This window comes from Eleginops maclovinus, chromosome 9 (assembly GCF_036324505.1).
Source record: "Eleginops maclovinus isolate JMC-PN-2008 ecotype Puerto Natales chromosome 9, JC_Emac_rtc_rv5, whole genome shotgun sequence".
NCBI lineage: Eukaryota > Metazoa > Chordata > Actinopteri > Perciformes > Eleginopidae > Eleginops > Eleginops maclovinus.
In genome coordinates, this window is record NC_086357.1 from 3,836,488 (window position 1) to 3,859,717 (window position 23,230).

General features: G+C 40.6%; 1 protein-coding gene across 6 annotated transcripts in view; it reads left to right on the top strand.

Moving 5' to 3' along the window:
* The window catches only part of ect2 (epithelial cell transforming 2), a 49,433-nt gene that overhangs the window by 2,794 nt on the left and 23,409 nt on the right, over positions 1–23,230 (top strand). For 2 of the 6 annotated variants that reach the window (XM_063890484.1, XM_063890488.1), the window contains exons 3-19: positions 168–247; positions 2,755–2,847; positions 4,967–5,149; positions 7,540–7,629; positions 9,799–9,906; positions 10,441–10,514; positions 11,680–11,810; positions 12,086–12,201; positions 12,465–12,527; positions 13,814–14,039; positions 14,183–14,347; positions 16,018–16,142; positions 18,380–18,499; positions 18,600–18,668; positions 20,009–20,119; positions 22,439–22,535; positions 22,776–22,857. In XM_063890484.1, coding sequence (XP_063746554.1) covers positions 168–247; positions 2,755–2,847; positions 4,967–5,149; positions 7,540–7,629; positions 9,799–9,906; positions 10,441–10,514; positions 11,680–11,810; positions 12,086–12,201; positions 12,465–12,527; positions 13,814–14,039; positions 14,183–14,347; positions 16,018–16,142; positions 18,380–18,499; positions 18,600–18,668; positions 20,009–20,119; positions 22,439–22,535; positions 22,776–22,857 — 1,933 coding nt within the window. Of the gene's footprint in view, positions 1–167; positions 248–2,754; positions 2,848–2,887; positions 2,986–4,966; positions 5,150–7,539; positions 7,630–9,798; positions 9,907–10,440; positions 10,515–11,679; positions 11,811–12,085; positions 12,202–12,464; positions 12,528–13,813; positions 14,040–14,182; positions 14,348–16,017; positions 16,143–18,379; positions 18,500–18,599; positions 18,669–20,008; positions 20,120–22,438; positions 22,536–22,775; positions 22,858–23,230 lie in introns of those variants that run through there. The other 4 variants (XM_063890486.1, XM_063890485.1, XM_063890487.1 and 1 more) reach the window with 4 other exon arrangements.

Sequence of the window (23,230 nt, forward strand, 5' to 3'; positions counted from 1 at the left end):
TAAAAATAAAAGTGTATAAAATATTAGGACATATAGGACTTTATATTAATCCTCCTCACAATTTCTTCTTCAGTGTTCTGATAAGGGAAAATGTCCAAGAGACAATCTACCACTTTTCAATCCCCTTATATGTCCTTGTTCACTGTGTCTCTCTTCCTTTCTCTCAGATATGCTGCCAAAAGTGCAGACGAGGGTTATTCTTGTGGGAGAAGCTGGCAGAAATGGAGCGCTGGTCAAAGCACTGCAGGTACATCATTCCTATATTATTCCTGAAGGTCTGCTGTCTTCTATTAGGTTGTCGCCCTTCACAATTTGAGCTTGTCAACATCACTGCTGTTCTTTGTTTGACACTCTTTTATTTGAAGGACAATCTCGATGCTTTAAACTGTCCATAGAGGGAGGAAAGCCAGTGACTAATCGACTTTTTGTTTTTGAAAGTTTTAAGAGAGGTACTCTTTTTTTTGTGCTTCACTTCTCAATGTTGTACTTGTTTAGCCTACGAAAGAAACGTCTTTATTTCGAGTTTATGTAAGGGAGAAGTGCACACACGTTCTTCCAGTCTGTCGCTCTGGCTCACACACACCTGCCTGTCTGTGGAGATAAGGCATGGTAATACAGGAGTCTGGGTGTACTTTTTGACAGCCTGCAGAGCCTTTACACCCTACAGTATTAAAGTGGAGCTTTTGCATTCAAATGAGTTGACTTGTGATTTCCGTTAACAGCTGCTAGCTGTTTCTGGTTTGCTTACATCCCAGTCATTCTATACTCGCTGCCTGCCATATCAGCCCAACGAAGATTATAAGCTCGCTACACAGCTCAGTACACAGCCCCACTAAGCTAACCTGGCCTTACATCCAGTGTCATTGTGACAAATGTTATTTCTTCCAGTTTGCTTCAAATCTTCGCAAAGAATCAGACAATTAATTGATATAATTATATAACAAGGGAGGACACAACACAGATCTATGTTAATATGAAGTCCGTCATTATATTTCACTTTGACTTTTACTACATAAAGTACAGTTGAAATCCGCAAACCCATGAAGAGGCCAAAATGACCACTGTTACAGTTTCATAATCAACAAAATATGCTTTAACACTTCACGGGTAGGGCACTGGTGTGTGAGGATCCCTCATGGGCCCTCCCCTTGGTTCTGGCTGCGCCTCCCTGGGTGCATGTCCTCTGTGGCAGGCTGATAGTTTGCTGTCCTTTCTGGATTTGGCTGCTTTCCAGGGCAAAAATCAAAAGAAAGATTTGAGTAAATGAATTTATTGCTAATATCGCAAATGCTTCTTCGCTTTTAATGTCACTTCCTGCCTCTCAAATCTTGCAGCAAGTCTGTCCTGCATCTTTGTCCTGTCTGGAAGGCCTGAAGAAATCTGTGATAAGAGAAAACGTGTCTACTGTGAGCAGTGGCTGCTAAACGAATACAGACTGGGCGAGGCGACATTCTTTCCCTGTATGGTTCAAGGCAAAAAAAAAAAGATCTGTTGAGGACTGGCAGAGTCTTTCTTGTCATAACACATAAGTGAGTAACGGCATTTCAGCACGGTAGCAGTGCCAAACGCAAGAAGAAGCAGGCGTCCATAACCACAAATGTTATGTTGTTTACTGGGTGTTGTGGCAAGCAGACTGTATGTGTGCTTAAACCAAAACATGTGTGTATCACATTAATGATGGAATTGCATATAGTGACAAAACGGGTACACTGCCCACACCTATTGGGTTTTAAGTCTCTAAAAACACCATCATGAGGAAAATGAACGGCAAAGGCTGCACCTTATGAGACCCAAGCACAATCTTATAGATGCAGCTGAAAGTTAACCTCTTACCCGCTGCATTATATTCTAGAAATAGTAAAAGTAATATTTTGTTGGCATATGACATGCTCAACCTCCCATGATCCCTTTAGTGTGTGTGTGTGTGTGTGTGTGTGTGTGTGTGTGTGTGTGTGTGTGTGTGTGTGTGTGTGTGTGTGTGTGTGTGTGTGTGTGTGTGTGTGTGTGTGTGTGTGTGTGTGTGTGTGTGTGTGTGTGTGTGTGTGTGTGTGTGTGTGTGTGTGTGTGTGTGTGTGTGTGTGTGTGTGTGTGTGTGTGTGTGTGTGTGTGTGTGTGTGTGTGTGTGTAAGCCGCCCAGGTTTCTGTCTCTGAGTAGCGCCATGTGAAGGTGATTTTGAAGGCGTTGCGGCACACTTAAGTGCTGCGAGGAACGACTTCCTCCCCGGGTCTCCCGAGGCTGTCACTTCTGAAGGCTCCCGTCTTAAATCATCTACTTCTCCCTGCCAATCAGCCGTGCCGCCACATCCAAAGACATCCGCCGACAGCTCCATCAGAGCTCTCTCCGATTGCCTGCCTGACTGCCCGCCGCCATCGCTCACGCAAGCCACTGAAAAAGAGAATCCCCCCTACCATTCCTTTGCGCCTGTCCTCGTATTTTCCTCCCCTCCCTCATCGGGGCTTTGAACTTTTATATACATTTTGAGAAAAATTCCATCTTCTCCCCAGCCTGTGAGGCTTGATGCTCGTTTGAAGTCACTGTCTTAGGACTTTGCAAGGACACGGACCTCGCCCCACGTCTTCCACACCGCCTCCTTCCTGAATCCTAAAACCCTCCTATCTTGTATCCGCATGTCCGAGTTAATTTATATGAATTCGTCCAAGGCTTTCTCTTTTTGTACTTAGCAACCTTCTGTCCTTTCCCTCCTTTCAAATACCAGTGTTTAACATCCACTTCCTGCTGGTTGGTTTTCACAGGCCATCAGAGCAATGGAGGTACCGGTGGTAAAGATAAGAGAAGGCGAGGCGGGCGCCGAGGAGAAAACCATGATAAAATCTATAGTCAATATGGTACAGTACGCTGTCTGCCTCTCTGTGTTACTGTCTGACACTTTGACAGGGACTGGGGTGTGCTGCATGAGTCTTAATTCACACGGGGTACTCACTCAATCACTGTGCATGTCCAAATCCCTGCTCTGGAATTAATTGGTGGGTTGATATTCAAACATATGTGTTGTAATAATTGATAACGGAGATTTGCACTCAAATGTCAAAGAGTTCCTAGGCATTTTAAATCATTTCTATTACATTTGAAAACGGGCTGTTTCCATCTGTTAAAAGTTCCGCATTTGACGGCAAAAATTGAATTAGAAATGTTAACAATGTAACTAAAGCTTTGGAATTTGAGTGTTAGCTCCTGTTAAAATTTGAATGACGTGTGAATTAGCTTCCTTTCTGAGACTGAGTTAAGAAAAATTGATAACAATCTCAACTTTTCATAACATTTGTGACATTTCTGTTTATGTACACATAACACAGAAAAGCTAGCTGTACAAGCATTCATAGGTTTATTTTTTAACACTGGACAGAACCATGCAATTTGTTTTAACTTACTTCAGATTTTAAGCTAAGCGAGGGTAGGATATTAGTATCAATCTTCTCATCTCACTTTTAGAAATGAAGCCATAAGGGGTTTTTCCCATAATGCTAAACTATTCTCACAGTTGTTTAAAGTGATGTGGATCCTAACATTGTAATAACCAATGCAATTCTAACTGTATGTGTCTTTGTTCTGTCTCACCTACTGGTTATCATTTGTCTTTTATGCAGGTTTACAGGTAGTCATGTCACCACTGATTTTGTGTCAAATTAGTGCAATCTCTCCTTTAAGAGCGCAGCGTTGATTGTTTTCCACAGAGAATGTGCATGTGTCTTTAGGTTTAAAAGTGAATGACCCAGAAGAAGAGTCATTTCTAACCTTATTTTTGGTATTAAGAGATTCTCTGACCTTTGTACATTGACAGGAAGATGCATATTTAACAAAAAAGCAAGTTAAGTCTTAATTAAAAGCAGCTTACTTGTTATTAACTTTTTCATTTGCATCAGAAATGTTTAATTACTGCTTGTTTTGCACCCCCCCCTCCCACTGTTGATTGTTGAAGAGTTTACATGTCTGTAAAACAGTGGTTGTTAACAAGTGGCTGAATAGGATTACAGAAGTTGTCGAGCACGTTGTACGTCATTACGCCGAACACGTAAACACTCCTGCTAAGTTTGTTGCTTGGTTCTGCTTCAAAGCAAGTACCTGCGCTCTTCCAAACTGTTAAAACAAATGATTCAACTTGTACAATTTTGAATCTGTATTGTTGAAAGGATCTTAAGTTGGTGTGACGTTGAAGTCGTGCGACCCTGCTGTACTCTGTAGTTCGTTTATAGCGTAACGTGAGCATTTTGCTTCTGGCGATTACAGTTATGATTAAAAAAGGATAAAAGTAAGGAGATTATCCGTCTGAACAAAACGTGCATTTATCAAACAGGTTAGTTTTCCACAGATCTTATTTTTTACAATATTCCAAATCCTATGGAGAAATGACATTGTTTTTTTGTCGAGGGAACCCATGCCAGCTTACTTCCGGGTCGACCTTCAAAAATACGTCATCCCTGCACTACTCTATACTATAGTCAAAAGTGGAGAGTTATGCTGATTTAAAAGGTATCATGGAGCAGAAATGTGCAACGTGTTCTGCAGGATTTTCACAAGATATTCCACACAACAGATAATTATTTGGCCTGAGATTCTCCAACAGAACAACCTAAGGACACGCTATATCAAAATGCTGTGATGTTCGGTTGGAGATTTGTGGTTAACCATAGAAAATTAGCTAACATATTCTGCGAGTCTGAATAAAAAGTTGGAAATTACAGAGAGATTGTTTGTTTTGGTCTTTTTAAATGGTTTGGTCATAGCGATAATTATAATTGAATCCTCCCCCTCTTATTTTGAGTTATTACAGGGAAAATCTGCTTATAATAAAATAAACTAATCAATTGCAGCCTCTCTAACCAGGCTAACCAACCCTTGATTCCCTGCGGATCTGCTGAATAATCACGCTCTTTTGTATGTTGCATTACCTTCGGTAGTCCATCACGCACGGCTCCGTTACTAAACCTTTTGATTCCTCCTCTTCAGGACATCAACACCCCTTTCATAATGACAGACAGCGTCCATGAGTTTGCAGATGGAGAGAACACCGATTTTGAGACGGTGTTCGTCCTTTCAGACTTTGATTCTCCCGACTACAGCTACCTCTACAAACGGGACAACCGCATCGTCGGGCCTCCTGTCGTGCTACGCTGTGCTGCAAATGTGGAAGTAAGTAACTGATTTACCACATATTATTAGAAACTCAGGGGCATGAAGTGTTTCAGCAGAGTATCTCAAAGCGGCCTTTCCCCCCCAAAAAAGCAATGCCTCTTGAACCCTTTCAACCGTAGATTAAGAATTTACTGAAATTTACTTGAGGCGAGGAGCCACCAGATGCAGGCCTTAGATTAATCTTAAAAAGAATAGGATGCAAAAAGATACATCAGGGTTTGGAACAGCAGCAGCACCCTCACATTTGCCAACTGAAGCTCTTAAACTGTTAAAGTTATATCTTTACAGGGTTTCCCCCAGAAAATGTGTTAGTCAAGGTGGTGAGGGGGGGGGGGGGGACGTACTCATCTCCGGGGGGGGGGGGGGGGGGGGGGCCGGAAGTCGGCCGGCTACGTCGCATGAAGAAGCCGGCGATTTTGGGCTGAGTTTTTCGATCCATTTGGCTGTGAACATTGCGAGAGAAAATTACGTGCAAATGTCAAAGGCAGGCTAGGCTATAATAATATAGCCACGTGTAAACGTTAAACACAATTAGCCTTGATAAGAAAACATTACGCTTATCCAGGTAGCCTACTAGTGAACAGTTGACAGACTATTATTAGACTAGTATAGAATTCAATAATAATCTTACCTTGATACGACAGGTTGTCAGCCCTCCAAATAGTAGATTCGACAGGTTGTCAGCTATCCAAATAGTAGTCTTTCCGAAAAATGCTGGTTTTGAAGGATGTTGGTCGAACGATGATAGCACAATGACATATACCACTAGATGCCGCTGTTCGGACGCATCACGCGATTCAGAGGCATATTTGGAGGCATAGCCCCACATTTTAAAACGTTTCTTTTATTTGTTTTTTGTTTTTTATTTTAAAATGCGTTCTGCAGAGAAGATAGACTGTCAGTCACGGTTTGGAATGAAAGGTAGAAAACATGAAAGAGTAAAACGGCGAATATCGCTATAGGCCTATATCTATATAATCTTTTTTTTTTTTTCTGGAGACGTGACGTTAGTCAAGGCGGCAACCCCGTGTTGTTAAGGCGGCCGCCTTAACAGGAAAGCGCTGTGGAAAACCCTGCTTTAACAGTTTTTTCCCCATGGCAACTATTAAGTTGAATTCGCCATTTATATTACAGCTTATTTTGTGTTAAAAACTCGAAAGTCGAGTAGAGTGTTGAGGTGATGATTTATGTTTGTAAAGGACCAGGAAGTGATTATAACAACGGCTCCCTCAGCTAAGAGCCACTGGATTGTTCCTTTTGGATTTTGGAAGTTTGAAGAAAATAATATCTTTGGCAAGCAGAAGTTCTTGACACTTGTTGTTCAGCAGGATAATCTCTGCACACATAAGTGTTAAGGCTATCAGAAAAAGTCAACACTAGTGGTGGGAATCACCAGAGTCCCCACAATACTATCGCGATACGTAATCCACGATACGATAGGGTTGCGATTCTGCGATATGCCAAGTATTGCGAGGCGATATACGGCACATTTCAGATGTTTTTCTCTGCTGACTCCATCTTTGTTTTGACTAAGTTCCTACCAATCCCACTGACCTTACCCAGGGCCATGAGCGCACAAGAAAAAGCTCAGCACCATAGTGGATTGAAGAAGCAATTGTTACCAAAAACTTAAATTTGGATTTGCAATATGAATAGTTTATACAATAAAATATCCATACCTGGCGTCTGTGTATCGATACAATATCGCATAGTATCGCAATATTATGCTGTATCGATTATTTCCCCCACCCCTAGTAAATTGTTATGCTATAAAGGAACTACATAATGATGACGTGACTTGCGTCCCCACCGCTTAGATAAAGGCGGCTAAAGTTCTGCAAGGTTACGTTTAGTCATTTGTAAGCCATCTTTGATTTTAAGACGCATAAACGCTTTTAACATTTATATTCACAGTGACGTATTTTATGTCGTAGAACAAAATGAAAAGAATAACAAAAGTTTGTGTTTACCACATACCTTATTCCTCTCATTAAAACATGAACACACACACACACACACTTGCTCACTATGCTATCCCTCTGTCTCTCTCACTCATCACTGTGGGCAGAACTGAGATGGTTTTCGAGTCGTGGTGGCAGATGAGTAGTTAAATAAAACAACACTTACATACACACACTTTTTCCCTCTCTGCGTGTGTTAAACTCAGCCTGCACACTGGCGTATAACTTTAGTTTAATAAACATCTTGTAAAGACATTCAAACAAGATGCATCGGCCCTGTGGAAAGAAGCGGTGATGCATCACTTTGTGATTCCTTTTTTCTCTGAGGCAGCCTGCTCCGTTTCAGACACATTCCAAAGTTGTATCGCTATGGTGCTATTTTGGGTTTCTAGTTTTGTGACCCCCTTTTTTTTTTCTTCCCCGCAGCCTCTCCAGTTTTCATGTCGCCCTCTCTACTCCGCCACCATGCTGAACCTTTCGCTGTGCTTCACTGGCTTCAGGAACAAAGAGGAAATTGTAAGTATACTATCTTCAAGTGATGCATCTCTTATTGTTGAGGGATGAAAATAGGTACTTTCTCAATGATCCTTCTGCATGGAAAGATCAGTATTGTTCAACAAAGCCATGCAGGTGAGTGTCTGGGTGTTTGACCCCCGGCAATTAACCAAACCTGGAGCAGTCTGCTTTATCCACTACCACAAGCAACTAGACCCAGAGTCAATACGCTGAATGACTCGCTCTGAATCAGTCCGTGTCGCTGTGGCTGAGAGACACACATCTCGGTGTATGTTTAAAAAAAAATACTCGCCTTACCATCATGTCAGGTTTTTGCTGAACTTAACCAACTCTTGGATCGCAAAGTATAAACGTCTTCTCGGGATCCTGGGTTGGACACCAACGAAAGCTAGGATTGATATTAGGTTATTACAGATAAAATGGTATCTTTGTACAATTAGTTGCTGGTGTATTTAATAAATACATCTACATTTCTGCACATATACATGAGAATATATTTAACGGCCCGTCCACACGGTTCTGTTGCGTTGACGCTCGACGCACCTTCCCATTCACTTTGAATGGGGTGACGTCAAGCATTGCCGAACTGCATTGTGGTTCCGTTGCTCGCGGTGAAAGTTGAAAAAAGTTCAACTTTTCAAGCGTTGATGGAAGCGCCAGCCAATCAAATCCCGCGTTTGCAAATATGCCAGTACAAGCGCTAGCCAATCAAACCGTGTGTCCGGGGCAGGAGATTAATGTGATTGGTTGTTGCTCGCGTCAACCCCAAGCGCCAGACACGCCCACCGGCATGCGTCAAAGCAACGGAACCGTGTGTGAGCTGCGTATCAGTACGAAATGTATATATGCCCACTTAATTCTTAATTATTTTTTATGCTAACAGTTTGTTTCAAAACCGTTACTTACCTATATATCATTTTAATTTTAATTACTTTTTAAAAATTATTATTATCCTTGTGTGAATTTGTACTGTTTTTCTTTCTCTATCTGGTGCTGCATAAACTCCTGAATTTCCCCACAGGGATTAATTAAGGTACATCTTAAATGGTAGATGCACTAGTCTAAAATGAATGAAGTCTAATTTAAAAGCCATGAAATTCATTGAATTAAGTTTATAATTTGTAGAAAGATGTTGAGCAAATATCATGGCGGCTACCTTATTGGTACTATTTAATATAAAACTATTTATAGTGTTTGCCCTTTTTATAAGAAGAACTTAAAGGATGGAAAACTGTATTTACCTCGGCATAGCTGAATAAGGAGAGTTACATAAGTCACATACCGTGAACCTCAAGCACCATTGTTTCCTCCTTCACGTGCAAATCATGAACCTGCATATCACAGCAGTAAAACTGGCGAATTATAACAACCCCTGTGTGTGACGTAACACACGGTAGTCCGGCCCCAACCTTTGCATACACCAGCTGCTGGAAACACTAACACCAACACTTACCACTCCGTAACGTTGCTCTCCAACCTCCGAACAACTGGCTGTTCTTCAAATTCATCAGTTTCCTCCTCTGATAAAGGCTCAAACATGTAAGGTTGGATGCCAATAGCCTCCATGGTTCATCTCTCACAGTTTTGCGAACTTCACTTACTTCTGTGGGCTCAGAGGCAGCCATGGATTGCTCCTTGTAAACCAGCCATCAGAGCAGAGCTCATCATAATTATTTAAATGAGCCCCAAATAAGTCCATTCAGCTTGTTTCATTCTAGGACCAAATCATAGAGTTGTAAATGGGTCTGTAAAACTGCATCTGGACATTTTTTAGATCAACCTATTCTATACCTTCTTTGTAGACGATTTAAAACAAGTTAAAATACCAGATAGATACTTTCTATGGCACCTTTAATATAATGCAACACAATTTACCAGCACTGCAAACTACACATCAAAATGTAAATAAAGTTGAATTAACACATCACTGAAACACTTGATACTAAAAACTGTTAAGACTAACATGACGGTAGAATTCACTGAATGACTGCATATGTCATCCGCCGCCTGGTATACATTTAATTTGGACATAAAATGCAATGCAAGTCAATATTCTATATACAAGGGGAGCCTTACTGGCAGAAAAATAGATGAATAGTTTTACAAAAAGCCTCCAGCAAAGGCAAGCGTCTGCTGAAAGTGCTGAGGTCCTGTTTGTTTGTCCTGCAGAAGAACTTGGTGAATCTGGTTCATCACATGGGGGGGACCATCCGGAAAGACTTCAGCACCAAGGTTACTCATCTCATCGCCTACTCCACACATGGAGAGAAATACAGGGTGGGTACTTCTATTATTTTCTGTAGTGTTAATGTCTTTTAAATCAGTGTGTATCTCAATGAAATACAACTGCTCTTGGGCTCGGTGATTATGTGGGAAATGGGTCTTTGTTCCTAATGGAAAAAAGTGAATGCCAGCTTTTAATTAAAACCATCAGGTGTTTTTGGACGTCATAAAAAAGTGAAGGCATAGTCTTCTTGAGGGTGTATTTTGTTCAAGCACAACAGTGCAAAGCGCAGTAAGAACTTGTTGGCTGTGTGACAGGCAGTCAGCGTAAAAAAACAAAACAGTTTTATCCAATGGAGCCTCATACTTGGTATTGATTTATATTTGTTTCAGGCAGACGGATCAGAAGTAATGAAAAGCGACCAGGGAAATTGTTGTATTGAGTGTTGTCAGGGGAACTAGGAAGAGCTTAAAGTGATACAACTGTACATAGATGTATTTATGCCTCTCTTTCCTTCCTGTTCTCGTCTCCTGGTTGCACATTCACTCATCTGTGACTTCACTATGTCTCGTTCCCTCCTCTCTCAGCTGGCAGTGTGCATGGGGACGCCGATTCTCACTCCATCATGGATTCATAAAGCCTGGGAGAGAAGGGAAGACGTGTAAGTTGAAGAAAAAGGAAGGAAGCCTTTTCAGAGCGGCTCTCCTTTATGACACTGCAAGCTTTTCTCTACTTCGTCAGGAAAGATTGAATGTGTGAATGGGGAAGATATTGTGTGAGCTTCTCATTTTTATCTGTTGCTTGCCATCCGTTTGATTGGTTAAAATGAGAAATAAAAGTCATGCCAAAGTTAAACAAAGCTGTTTAATTATTGATTTTACTTAACTTACGTTAAGTTAAAGGTCTCTTATTGTTCTATATTAGAACAATATATTGTAGGGCAATATCTATACGAAACTTGTCTGTGAAGTGTTTTGTTCAAAATACCAAACAGATGCCCCATTGTAGCATGCCTCATACTAAGGCTGGGCGATATGGCCTTCACAAAAAATCCGATTTACGATTTAAATCGATTTTCTGTTACTTTTGGCGGGTGTGCTTGTGGTGCCGCCGTCTTTTTCATTCCGTTTGGCGCAACGTTTCTCCCATTCGGTAGGATGCCTCTGTTTGAGGTGCTGCAGTAAATTTGCCGTACTGCTGCCTTTGCTAGCAACAGGGGTAGGGCTGAGCCTATTAGGAACTACGGGAGCCAGAGGGGAGCTTTGGCGGATGTTGAAGAGAAAACCGGTTTTCATTCAAACAAGTCGACGTAAACTACACACTTGAGTTAATCGATTTATCGCCCAGCCCTACCTCATACCCCTCTATATCAGCCCTGTTCCTGAAGTGCTGATTCTGTGACTGTCGCTTTAAATTTGAGCTGACCTGAAGCTGGCCATGCCCCTTTGGAGCGTCATGCAGCTTTCTCTTTGAAGAGAGTTTTCTACCAGGAGATACACACAACATCCAGCATTATTTCTGAAACAGTATGGAGCTAAAATGTTTCTCTTTCGCGGGTTTACCACAAGGGCAGGACCTTTATATTACACATAGTCTCTCCAGTACAGCGTTAGCTCTGAGTGTTAGCGATGCTTGCTAATGTAAACACAGGAGGAAAAGAGGGTTGTATTTTCTGACACTTTGTGACTCTCCTTACACACCAGGGACACATACTTAAGTATAAAAGACATCAAAAAGTGCATTTTGCAGAATAAGGGACCTTTGAGGTAAGATGATGACTTGATATTAATCAAAGTAACCTTGTCCGTCTCCCTTCATGTGCTTAGGGTCTTCTACGCAGGAGAAGAGGAGTTCCGTACAGAGTTCAAAGTGCCTCCCTTCCAGGACTGCGTCCTCAGTTTCCTGGGGTTCTCCGCTGAAGAGAAGGCCAACATGGAGGAGAGGACGCTCAAACATGGTCAGTGTCATAGATAGATAAGTACGTTATTGATCCCAATTTGGGAAATCTTTGTGTTGCAGCAGCATAAAAATACAAGGCATTGTACGCACTCAAATTAAAAGACAGTCAAATTGAAATACTAGAAATAAACTCTTAAACACAAATAAAACCTGTGCAGCAGTTTTTTCTTTTGAGTGAACAGACACACATTTTACAATGCTAACATTTGTATTGTTTGTTGCATTTGAACATGTATTTTCATCATCATATCCCTGTTTTTTTTTATCTTTAAGGCGGCACTTATCTTGAGATTGGAGATGAGCCCTGTACACACATGGTGGTGGAGGAAAACTCAGTCAAGGAGCTGCCATTTCCCCCCTCCAGTAAACTCTTTGTGGTCAAACAGGAGGTAGGTTTGTTTTTAAAAGGTACAGTTTAACAGGTCTGACACTGCTTAAGCACTATGTTGACAAAACACCCTAAAGTTCTATATTATCCCTGTAATATATTTACATATTTCAGTAAATAATGTGAGCCATGGTGGATTAGGTGAAGTTATAACCACATAATCAAGATGTCCTTTACTTAACCTGGCTAGTTATATTGATTTCAAAGGAAGTTTTGGTCCTTATAAAACCAGAATTTGTGTTTGTTTTCTCTCTTCTATGTTAGTGGTTCTGGGGAAGCATACAGATGGACGCCCGGGCCGGAGAGTCCATGTACCTCTACGAGAAGGTGAGTGCATTATTGGTAGGGGTCGGGTATATGACTGAAATGTTCTTTTTTTGTTGTGTTGAGTACTGCACCGTACCTCTATCACGGTATTACAAAATAAAAAATGGTATTCACCTGATTCTGCCTTTTTTCATTCTATGGTGATATCTCTTAAGAATAACATAAAATCTAATAATAACTACAATGATGTGTTATTCAGTCCAAAAAGGAATACAATTATGTAATGTATACAGCTCTGGAAAAAAATCAAGAGACCATTGCAGTATTATCAATTTGTCTGGTTTGACCATTTATAGGTATGTCTTTGAGTTAAATGATTTTCATTTTAATTTATTCAATATTTTTTGACAACATTTCTCTGTGTTGGAATTCAACAGACACTGGAATGGCTGCCATACATGTAGAGATAAATATTTAGGGAAACATTTGGAGTGGTCTCCTAATTCTTTCCGGAGCTGTAGGTTTTGAATGAACTGTCGCTGAGCAACCTCAATATGTGCACTTTTTTTTGTGTGTCTATTTTAAAAGGCTTTTTTTCACATGGTCATCATCGTTGTAAAATCTCTAGTAAGTTAGTCACGTAATTTGTGATCCGACAAGCCAAACTACAAATGACATTATACTTTATTAACATCTTTAAAGAAACAGAATGCTGTCCTAAAACTTTAAGTCTCAATCATAGAATATCTAAAGATTTGGCGTGCTGTCCTTTTCACCATCATTCATAGAGTTCTCGGTTAAATCAGACAGCAAAAAGGATCTGTGGAGAGCTGGCAGTAGCAGCGCAATCAACAAAAAGGGACTGGTCACACACAGGTTTTGTACTGCCTGTACACAACCAGAGACAATACCTGTTTTTGCGAAACCTACTTTATTGAGAGTTGTGGCATGTAGATCGTCTATATGTGTGCTAAAACCAAAGTGTGTTACAGAAATGGAAAATCTGACCACCTCTATTCATGGGTATTGTTACTATATCAGTATTATTACAAGCAAATGTATAAACACTCACCTAATGCAAACAGAAAAGGGATTATCTATGTCTTTATCTCTATGTATAAGAATTGGACAACAGCATTATACAACCATGATCAAGATTTAAACATAGAATAAAAAACAGCATCATATTTTCTGTGTGCCTTCCTCACACATGCTTGTTTAAGAGTTTCTGATTCAATGTGTTTTCCCTCATCATTCTTAAGAGATTCACCTGGCCTTGGTTCTGCTTCTCTTTCTCCCTCTCTTTTAATCTATTGTCTTTTTTCTTTTTGTCCCGCTGCGATCAGAACGACAGCCCGGCCATGAAGAAGGCCGTGTCCCTGCTGTCCCTCACCACCCCAAACAGCAACCGCAAGCGCCGTCGTCTCAGGGACACGCTGGCTCAGCTCACCAAGGAGACAGAGATCTCTCCCTTCCCCCCGCCTCGCAAGAGACCCTCGGCAGAGCACTCCCTGTCCATGGGCTCTCTGCTAGACATCTCCAACACCCCCGACTCCTGCAAGGCGTTGGCAGGTAACAGAAAAACAACATGAGAGAACATAAAACACCTTCTTATCCGTCTCTAAAACCCTTTGTTTTCATTTCCTGTTTGTATTAAAGCTAACTGAGGATACAGTTTTTAGAGCAGTAACAGGATAACCTCATCTCTTTTTCAGGAGACAGAGTAGGGATCAGTTCAGAGAGCAATGCTGTGGCCAGGAATAAAATGATAAGGAGGAGAACCAGGGAAAGGAGGAGTAGGACAGACAGGGAAGAGAGGAGGAGGAGGTCCTACCTGGGGACCCTTCAACAAGCAGAGGAGCAGCAGACAGGAACCTCAGGTCAGGCTTTGCTTCAGGATTACATGTACTGATATCGTCAGAAGAGTCCACCTCAAGTGGATCTGAAACATTTAGGACTATACCCAGGACAGCTGAGGGTAACCAAGGACCAGCATGAACAGGGACGTGTGCAGAGTCACCAGACCTTACATCACCAGTGTTGTATTCTGATTGGGCTTAAAAAAAAGCAGCCTCTGAGGAGCTTTTGGGCCATTCCGTTCATCAAACAGGTGGTGTGGCACCTTAACGAGTATAAAATAAAGCATTCCCTTACAGATGAATGGCAAAAATGTGTTCTTTTAAGAATTTACAAAAATATATGATATATATGATAAATAGATGACGCCATACGCATGTAACGGATCAAATCACTGCAAGCATTTAGGAATTAAACTTATCACATCAACCAACAAACTGATCAGCTTCTGATGCAAACGTATATGAATAAAAACAATATTGATGTTTTCATACACCCCTATAGTGAACCTATGATCGACCTACTAATAGTGGTGCAGGGATGACATATTTTTGTAGGCCGACCCAGAAGTAAGCTGCACATGGGTTCCCTCGACAAAAGAAGTATGTCATTTCTCCATAGGATTTGGAATATTGTACTGAATAAGATCTGTGGAAAACGAACCTGTTTGATAAATGCACGTTTTGTTCAGTCGGATAATCTCCACATGTCTACCTTACTTTTATCATTTTCTAATCATAACTGTAATCGCCAGAAGCAAAGTGCTAACGTTATGCTATAAACAATCTACAGAGGAGTACAGCAGGGTTGCACGACTTCAACGTCACGCCAACTTAAGATCCTTTCAACTGACTTTTGCGCGCTTGCATATTTTAACAAAGCTTTTCCTTTTAGCCGCACTGAGTTTAACTAGAAGTTAAGTTCTGTTCTGCTTTCAATCAGAACAGGGCAAACAAACTTAGCGGGAGTGTTAACGTCTTCGGCATAATGACGTACAACGTCCTCAACAACTTCTGTAGTCCTATTCAGCCACTTGTTAACAACCATCGTTTTTCAGACAACTCTTCAAAAATCTCCAGTGGGGGGTGGGGGGTCGTGCTGATGTGTTTAATGTCGTAGAACAAAACGTGATCCTTCTCTTAAATTTGTGTCAACCTCAGACCTTATTTCGAGCTATTTTCCAAAATCCTACGGAGAAATCCCACTGACTCTGAGATGAGGGAACCGGAAGTGGTGAAATGCTAACTCACTTCTGGGTTTTAGGACTTGTTCCTGCGCCAGGCTATTACAAGTCCAATGAAAGTCCTGTCCCAAAAGTAAATGTTGTTTTTCTGAAGTTTGCAGGTAACACTCTTTACTGTTATTTAAAGTGAAGTGCTCCCACGCTGTTGATGATTTTAGACAAACCATTTTCTCCGTGCTTCTCTCTGTCCCTGCCATTTTTCTAATGTTTATTTTTTGAGTGATGTAACCAGCTCCGCAAAACAGTGAGTAACAACATAGACCCAACGAATCGATAAGGAAAGTCGTTGCCAACCTTTTTAGTAATCAAATGTTATCGATTCATTGTTGCATTCCTAGAATACAATATTTTTGATTCAGCCCACATTCTAATTGCTCAAAAGCAGTCTGCCCTTGCATCGAAGCAGTACTAACAACTGATCTTCCTCCTTCGCTGTCTTTTTTCCTCCAGAGAGCTCCAAGCCTTCCAAGAGTTCCACTCCGGTTGTTTCCAAGCAGTCAGCCAGGTGGCAGGTCTCCAAGGAGCTCTACCAGACTGAGAGCAACTACGTGGACATTTTAAACACCATCATACAGGTAGCTGTGTGTGTTCACACAATGGGGGCCAGTTTTAACACTCACTCACAGGTGGGGCAGTCGGTTGCCACTGACAACAGTTTGAGACTCTACCATTATGAAAACGGTGCGTGTTTGTATGCCCTCACTTGGCCTGGTTTATCAGTTAGTCCCAGCAGAGTCAGACAGCTGCCTAGTGAGGGATAAAAAACCCTGCCAGACCAATTCTCTCTGTACACTACCAATTAAACTGTTAAATCTTTCTCCAACTTCCCTTTCATTTAGCCTTTCACACTTTCTCATTCCCTTTCTGCCTCATCTATTCTCTATTTCTCCCTCTCTTCACCTGTCTTGTTTGTAGTTTTCTACTCGCTTTAACAGTTCTTTACTCAGAAAGGCCACCTGATTTTGACTTAACCTCGGGATATAACATTAGCCCCATGGTCTTATAGAATTATCTGGCTTCAATACAAAATTGAACACACATGGTGAAGTTGATCACCGACAAAGTCCTAATAATGGTCTACAAAGCAATCAACCACACTGGCTCTACTTACCTCCAGGAACTGCTTACTAAACAACATTCACAAACATCACGCACACTCAGGTCTGCCAGCGCCAATCTCTTAGCTGTTCCACGGACAAAACTGGCCAGCATGTGAGACCGTGCTTTCTCCTCCCTGGGTCAACGTCTGTGGAATCAGTTCCCAGAGAATATAGGGACATCTGCATCACTCTCGGTTTTAAGAAAAACCTCAAGACCCACCTGTTCCTCACCTGTCCTTTATTATATATTTGAACCTTTTATGCTCTATTTTCGAAACTGCCTAGTTTGTTTTATTTTATTTTTTTAAAGTATGCTATAGAAACGTATTATTATTGTTATTATCAAGCATCACCACTGTGACATGTATCAAAGGAAAACACAGTTTGGGTTGACTGATATTACGTAATCACTGCATGCCTTGCATTGGTCGTAGTGCTGTTGATTACTGTCTATGGTTTAATCCATGCTCAATTTTTATTTTGCATTACTGAATGGAAAATATACATGATTGGTGTATATATATATTTTTTGGGAGTGCCACAGTGACTTTAAACCTCCTAAATGCATGAACTGAGGCACAGATAATATAAAGCCCTGTGAAGAAGACAGCAAGCTGCCAATATGATTGCTTTTTTCAACTCAACACATCAGAAACAAAGGTAGCCAAATCCTATTATCCACACCCGGGAAGAATCAGAGAAAAAGTTCTTTCTTCAACAGTGTTGGAACGGAACTTTTCCTTCATCTAGATCAGAATTTACGCCTAACTCCATGCCGGACACAAAGGAAAAACCTCCTCCTCTTTTGCACTACTGAAAAAAGCTTTATTTTAGTTTTGTTAAGAAAAACACGATAACCCCACTAACCATAACCCTTTTTTTCAGAATATGGAAAGTGCAGATAATATTTAGGATGTATATGACCCCAAAAGACCTGGAGTACAATCAAAGCAACCCTCCAAATGTCATCGACTCCCAGCTGGCACGTCATGCTTGTAGCACCAATAAACATGAAAACTAAGCTGTAATTTTACAATTTGTTTTATGCAACTTCACATTTTGTCTTAAAAATAACTCTTTCCTCTGTAATGCAAAGGCACATCCTGATGTTCAGAGCTTATGGCGTGTCCACTAGGACCCACTTAAGTATTAATCATACTGACACACAAGACCCAGCCCTAGAGAAATACAACACATCCCTTACCCGAAATAGACCAGAATGTCTACATGCCTCTGGCCCGGTCTCTGCTTCTGTAAACCAGGCGGCCTGTAAAGACCTCTTCCCTATAGTTTCAGTGTGACTTCGTTGTAGGAGTGTGTTTTAGCACAATTTCAGGAACTCGGTCACAGTTAAATCCAGTAATCATCCTCTCCTAACAGTGATAAAACAGCTTGTTGTGTCCAGTTTCTATCTGCTCTTCTATAATTGTGACACCAAAAGGTCCTGTTACAGTTTTATCTCAGTCAGTTATTTATCAAAATGCTCTTGTGGCGAATAAAAAAGAAGGTAGGTGCCTTTGGTTTAACTTATTTTTCACACTTACTGGATAAGAGTTGTGAAGCTGACTTCTCTTTTGTTGACTGACTGACTCAAGACATGCTACGTCATGTACAGACAGAAATATAGAAACATAATAATGTTATTATCTATGTTCTACTGCAATTTGAATGTGTCTGGACCTCTCTCATGTCTGTTTTTTTTTTATTTGCAGCTTTTCAAAGTTCCATTGGAAAAAGAGGAGCAGGTGGGAGGACCCATCCTGGCTCAAGAGGAAATGAAGACGATATTTGGCAGCATCCCAGAAATCCACGATGTTCACACTAGAATCAAGGTAACGTGGCCTCAAATAAAAACTAATTCCAAACCAAAGATTGTGAAGATTTTGTCTTGAGGAGGCACTGGTGACCTAATGTTCTGCGTTTGTTCTTCAGTGCGACCTGGAGGATCTGCTGACAGACTGGTCAGATGACAACAGTGTGGGAGACATAATTCTCAAATATGTGAGTACTCACAGTTTGCAGATATGGTTCCTGTCATGTTTATACAACAAACTACACACACATGCTAATTCATGCTGTTGTACACTCATCGGTAGGAATCTTTATAATACGTCTAGCAGTGTAAAAAGGGGAGGTCACATCATCTATAAAACAACGTATTAACACACTTGAGGAAAAGTCCATTTAGAGCAGGGGTGTCCGAACATTTTTCATTGAGGGCCACATACAGAAAAATGTACGAAGGGCTGCGCCCCTCACTAGAGGCGATGTATATTGCCTCATAAGTTAGAAAAATGAATCAAAATGTAGGTAAATTATGCTTGATACTTGTTTATGCTTTAAATAAAAACAGCTCTCCATAGGGTTTAAAACTTTGATTTATTTTGTTACAAAAAGTGTTGCTGCTCATTCCTTAAAACAGAAGCCTCAGATTGCTTATAATAAATGGCATTATGAAGGATCTTTTTCAAACTTGTTTTGCAAGTTATTGGGCATTTTTTTGATCAGCTAAGATTTGTTTGAAAATGTTTTGAACTCTAATTGACTGAATTTATTAGGAAATTGGGCTTATTAACACATGAATATATTTTTAGATGTATTTACAATATAATATAAGACGAGCACAAGTTTCATGTGTGGGCCATATTTCATTATGCTTTTAGAATTAGCTGACGTCCAATTAAAAATGGACAACGGGCCGTAATTTGGACACCCCTTATTTAGAGGGAGTCGAAGCCATTGGTTGGTCGGTGTCGGTTGGTTTTGTTCTATTTATTTGACTCTGTGTTTCATAATGTGTTTAGTTGCTGTTTTTAAGATCATTTTGTTCTCTGTGTATTGAAGGGTGTGTTTTTATGTGAAAGCATTTTGTAACTCTGTTTGAAGGGTGCTTTATACATAAAGTGTTACTTATTATTCTAATAAATGACGAAAACGGTTGAGGGGGGGATGTTGTGCCTGTGGGTTCTTACTTTTGTTCATCATTTATATTCACTCAGATGTGCAGGATTCCAGCTGTTCTGATTTAGGTGTATTTTTTTACGGTTGATTGCCCTTATTGTAAGTGGCTTTGGATAAAAGCATCAGCTAAAAAATAAAATAATATAATGTTATTCAGACGATTTAGGTTTGCTGAGCCTAAATGTTTATTACAGTAATGCACCATTTGTAGCTTCTCAAAAAAGCAGTCACAGTTAGCAGTGATCGTCACATAAAGCGATACAAGTACTGTGGTATTGCAAATGATCCTGTAGACACTGATTTGGAAACAATCCAAATAGTGATGTATTGTTTCCCCCCCTGTGTGTGAATCTTCTGACCTCTCCTCTCTCTCTCTCCAGTCTAACGAGCTGGTGAAGGCCTACCCTCCCTTTGTCAACTTCTTTGAAATGAGCAAGGAGACGATTGTTCGCTGTGAAAAACAAAAGCCACGCTTCCATGCTTTCCTCAAGGTAGGACCTTTACATCTCTACTCCGGGCTCGTTTGCCCGGGTGTCACGTGAAGACAGATTTTGCACAAGAGACAACCAGGGGTAGAAAAGGCAAAAACAGACAGGAAGAATGAACCTTTATGACACCTCTTCACATCAACGCACCAAACATAGCCTGTCTGAAAACAAAGGAGTATTTCGTTGACATTTGTCCGAGGTTATTCCGTTGCTTTGGACATTTTGGCTGCTGTTCTTGGGGGACATATTGTTTTGAGCCCTATCATTATTTAAATTACTGCACCTATCTGTAGGAATAGAGCCGTAACATGTTACAGTTGGAGTCTTTAATCAAGTTTCTTTAAGAAAAGTCATGTAAATGAAAACCTGGTTACACAATCTTTTTTTAATTTATTTTTTAAAATATTTTTTGGGGGTTTTTGCCTTTAATCGGAGAGGACAGTGGAGAGTGACAGGAAAGTGGGAGTGAGAGTCGGGGTGGGATCCGGAAAGGACCACGGGTCGGGAATCGAACCCGGGTCGCCGGCATACGGTGCAGGGCCCCAGCCAGTTGCGCCATGGCCGGGGCCCTGGTTACACAATCTTACAAAAAAAAAGGTTCTACTGAGCTTAATTTTTCCCAGAAAACACAGATTTCCTGTGCTGGGTTTATAAGTAAGCATGTGCAGGACAAAGACTTGACGTGTACAGTAACGCTGTCTAGGTGTCTCTGATATAGCACTGATTTTTAGGCAAAATAAATCCTAGATGACAGGCATCCTTTAAGTTGTTATGAAGGATAGCTCCTGTAGCGTGTTTTGTGCCAACTGTCACAAAACATAATTTCCCCCTGGGATTAATAAAGTCTTTTCATTGGTTGATTGTTTGATATGATAGGGTCACCTTGGATGACTTGAAGAGAGCGAGATGCTTGTGTAATAATGAGTCAATATACATTTTTTTTATTTAAAAGAATCACATCTGGATCAGCAGTGAATTGATCTGTGATTGGTGCAGGAATGAGTTCTAAAACCTAGTAATGAGTTAGCAGTTTTCCTCATCCGGATCCCTTATCCAAAGTTTTGAAAGTTATTTCGTTAAAATCCATTAAATAGAGTGGTGCAGGGATGACAAATTTCTGTATGCCGACCCGGAAGTAAGTTGGCATGGGTTCCCTCGACAAAAAAACCTATGCAATTTCTCCATAACCTTTTGAAATATTGTAAAAAATAAGATCTGTGGAAAACGAACCTGTTTGATAAATGCACGTTTTGTTCAGTCGGATAATCTCCACATGTCTACCCTACTTTTATCATTTTCTAATCATAACTGTAATCGCCAGAAGCAAAATGCTAACGTTATGCTATAACGAACTACAGAGGAGTACAGCAGGGTCGCACGACTTCAACGTCGCGCAAACTTAAGATCCTTTCAACAATACAGATTCAAAATTGTACAAGTTGAAGTGTTTGTTTTAAGAGTTTGCAAGAGCGCAGGTATTTTCTTTCAATCAGAACAGAGCAAACCAACTTAGCGGGAGTGTTTACGTCTTTGGCGTAATGAAATACAACGTCCTCAACAACTTCTGTAGTCCTACTCAGCCACTTGTTAACAACCATCGTTTTTCAGACACGTAAACTCTTCAAAAATCTCCAGTGGGGGGTGGGGGGTCATGCTGATGTATTTAATGTTGTAGAACAAAACGTGATCCGTCTCTTAAATTTGTGTCAACCTCAAGCTTTATTTCGAGCTATTTTCCAAAATCCTACAGAGAAATCCCGCTGACTCTGAGATGAGGGAACCGGAAGTGGTAAAATGCTAACTCACTTCTGGGTTTATGACTCCTGCACCACTCTGGGGTCAGTGATTAACACAAGTTTAAGGGACCTTCATGTTTTGTTTTACAACCTCTAATAAATGCCTCACTGGTGAAGTGCCCTCAAAACAGCATTTCCTTAAGTTAATAAATGAGAATACAAAATGTCATCAGGCCAAACATTAGCCTCTTTTAGCTGAGTGGTGGTGATGCACACAGAAAACGATTTGGTTACATTTAGGCTAACGTTAGCTTTTAACTCCTAGCGATGGCGTTGAAGCTTCAGAACTTCAGGCGGTGTTTATATGTGGAGATTATCCTTCTGAATGAAACATGCAAGTATAAAAAACTTGTATTTACCAAAGAATTTTCTGCAATATTCTAAAATCCAATGGAAAAATTCAATAGCTTTCCTTCAAGAGAGCCTGTGTGATGTGATGCTAACTTCTGCATTTTTGTTTCCCAATTCAAATTGTATCTTCCATCTACAGAGACACATCCTATCACAATAATATTTTGTTTTCCAGATCAACCAGTGCAAGCCAGAGTGCGGCCGGCAGACCCTGGTGGAGCTGCTCATCAGACCTGTACAGAGACTGCCCAGTGTGGCCCTCCTCCTTAATGGTAACACACACACACCGCTTTGTCAAATAACTTTAGACAAAAATACTTTCTTATAATTACATCCCTCGCTTTGTCCGTCGTCTCCCTCCACACCTGCCTTCCTCCTCCATTATCTAATGTTGATTCTTGTCTCTCTGTCCCCGTGGTTCTTTTCGACTCGCCTTGTTCTACGTGATTTCCATTTCTTCCGGTCTGTCTCCTTCTTACAAAACCTTTCCCTTTTTTCTTCCTCGCTTGCAGACATAAAGAAGCACACGCCAGATGACAACCCAGACAAGAAAAAGCTGGATAAAGCAATCGAGTCTCTGAAAGAAGTCATGACGTGAGTTGGCGTGACCTTACCCTTTCTTTTGTGATGATCACAGACAGAAATATCTGAACCCCTCACTCTCCGATCATACTGAAGCTTGACCATTGTGTATGTTCAACTTCAATAATTGACCATTGTGTATGTTCAACTTCAATAATTGACCATTGTTGAACCAAGATTTAGCAAGTAACTTTAACTTAATTCTACATATATATTATTTTATTAAACAGGGACAGTTTGTATTATTATGAAGTTTTAATTTTTAATTATTATTTTATATTTATATATTATTTAATTATTGTTTTTTATATACAGTGGAGGAAATAAGTATTTGATCCCCTGCAAATTTAGTTAGTTTACCCACTTACAAAGAAATGAACAGTCT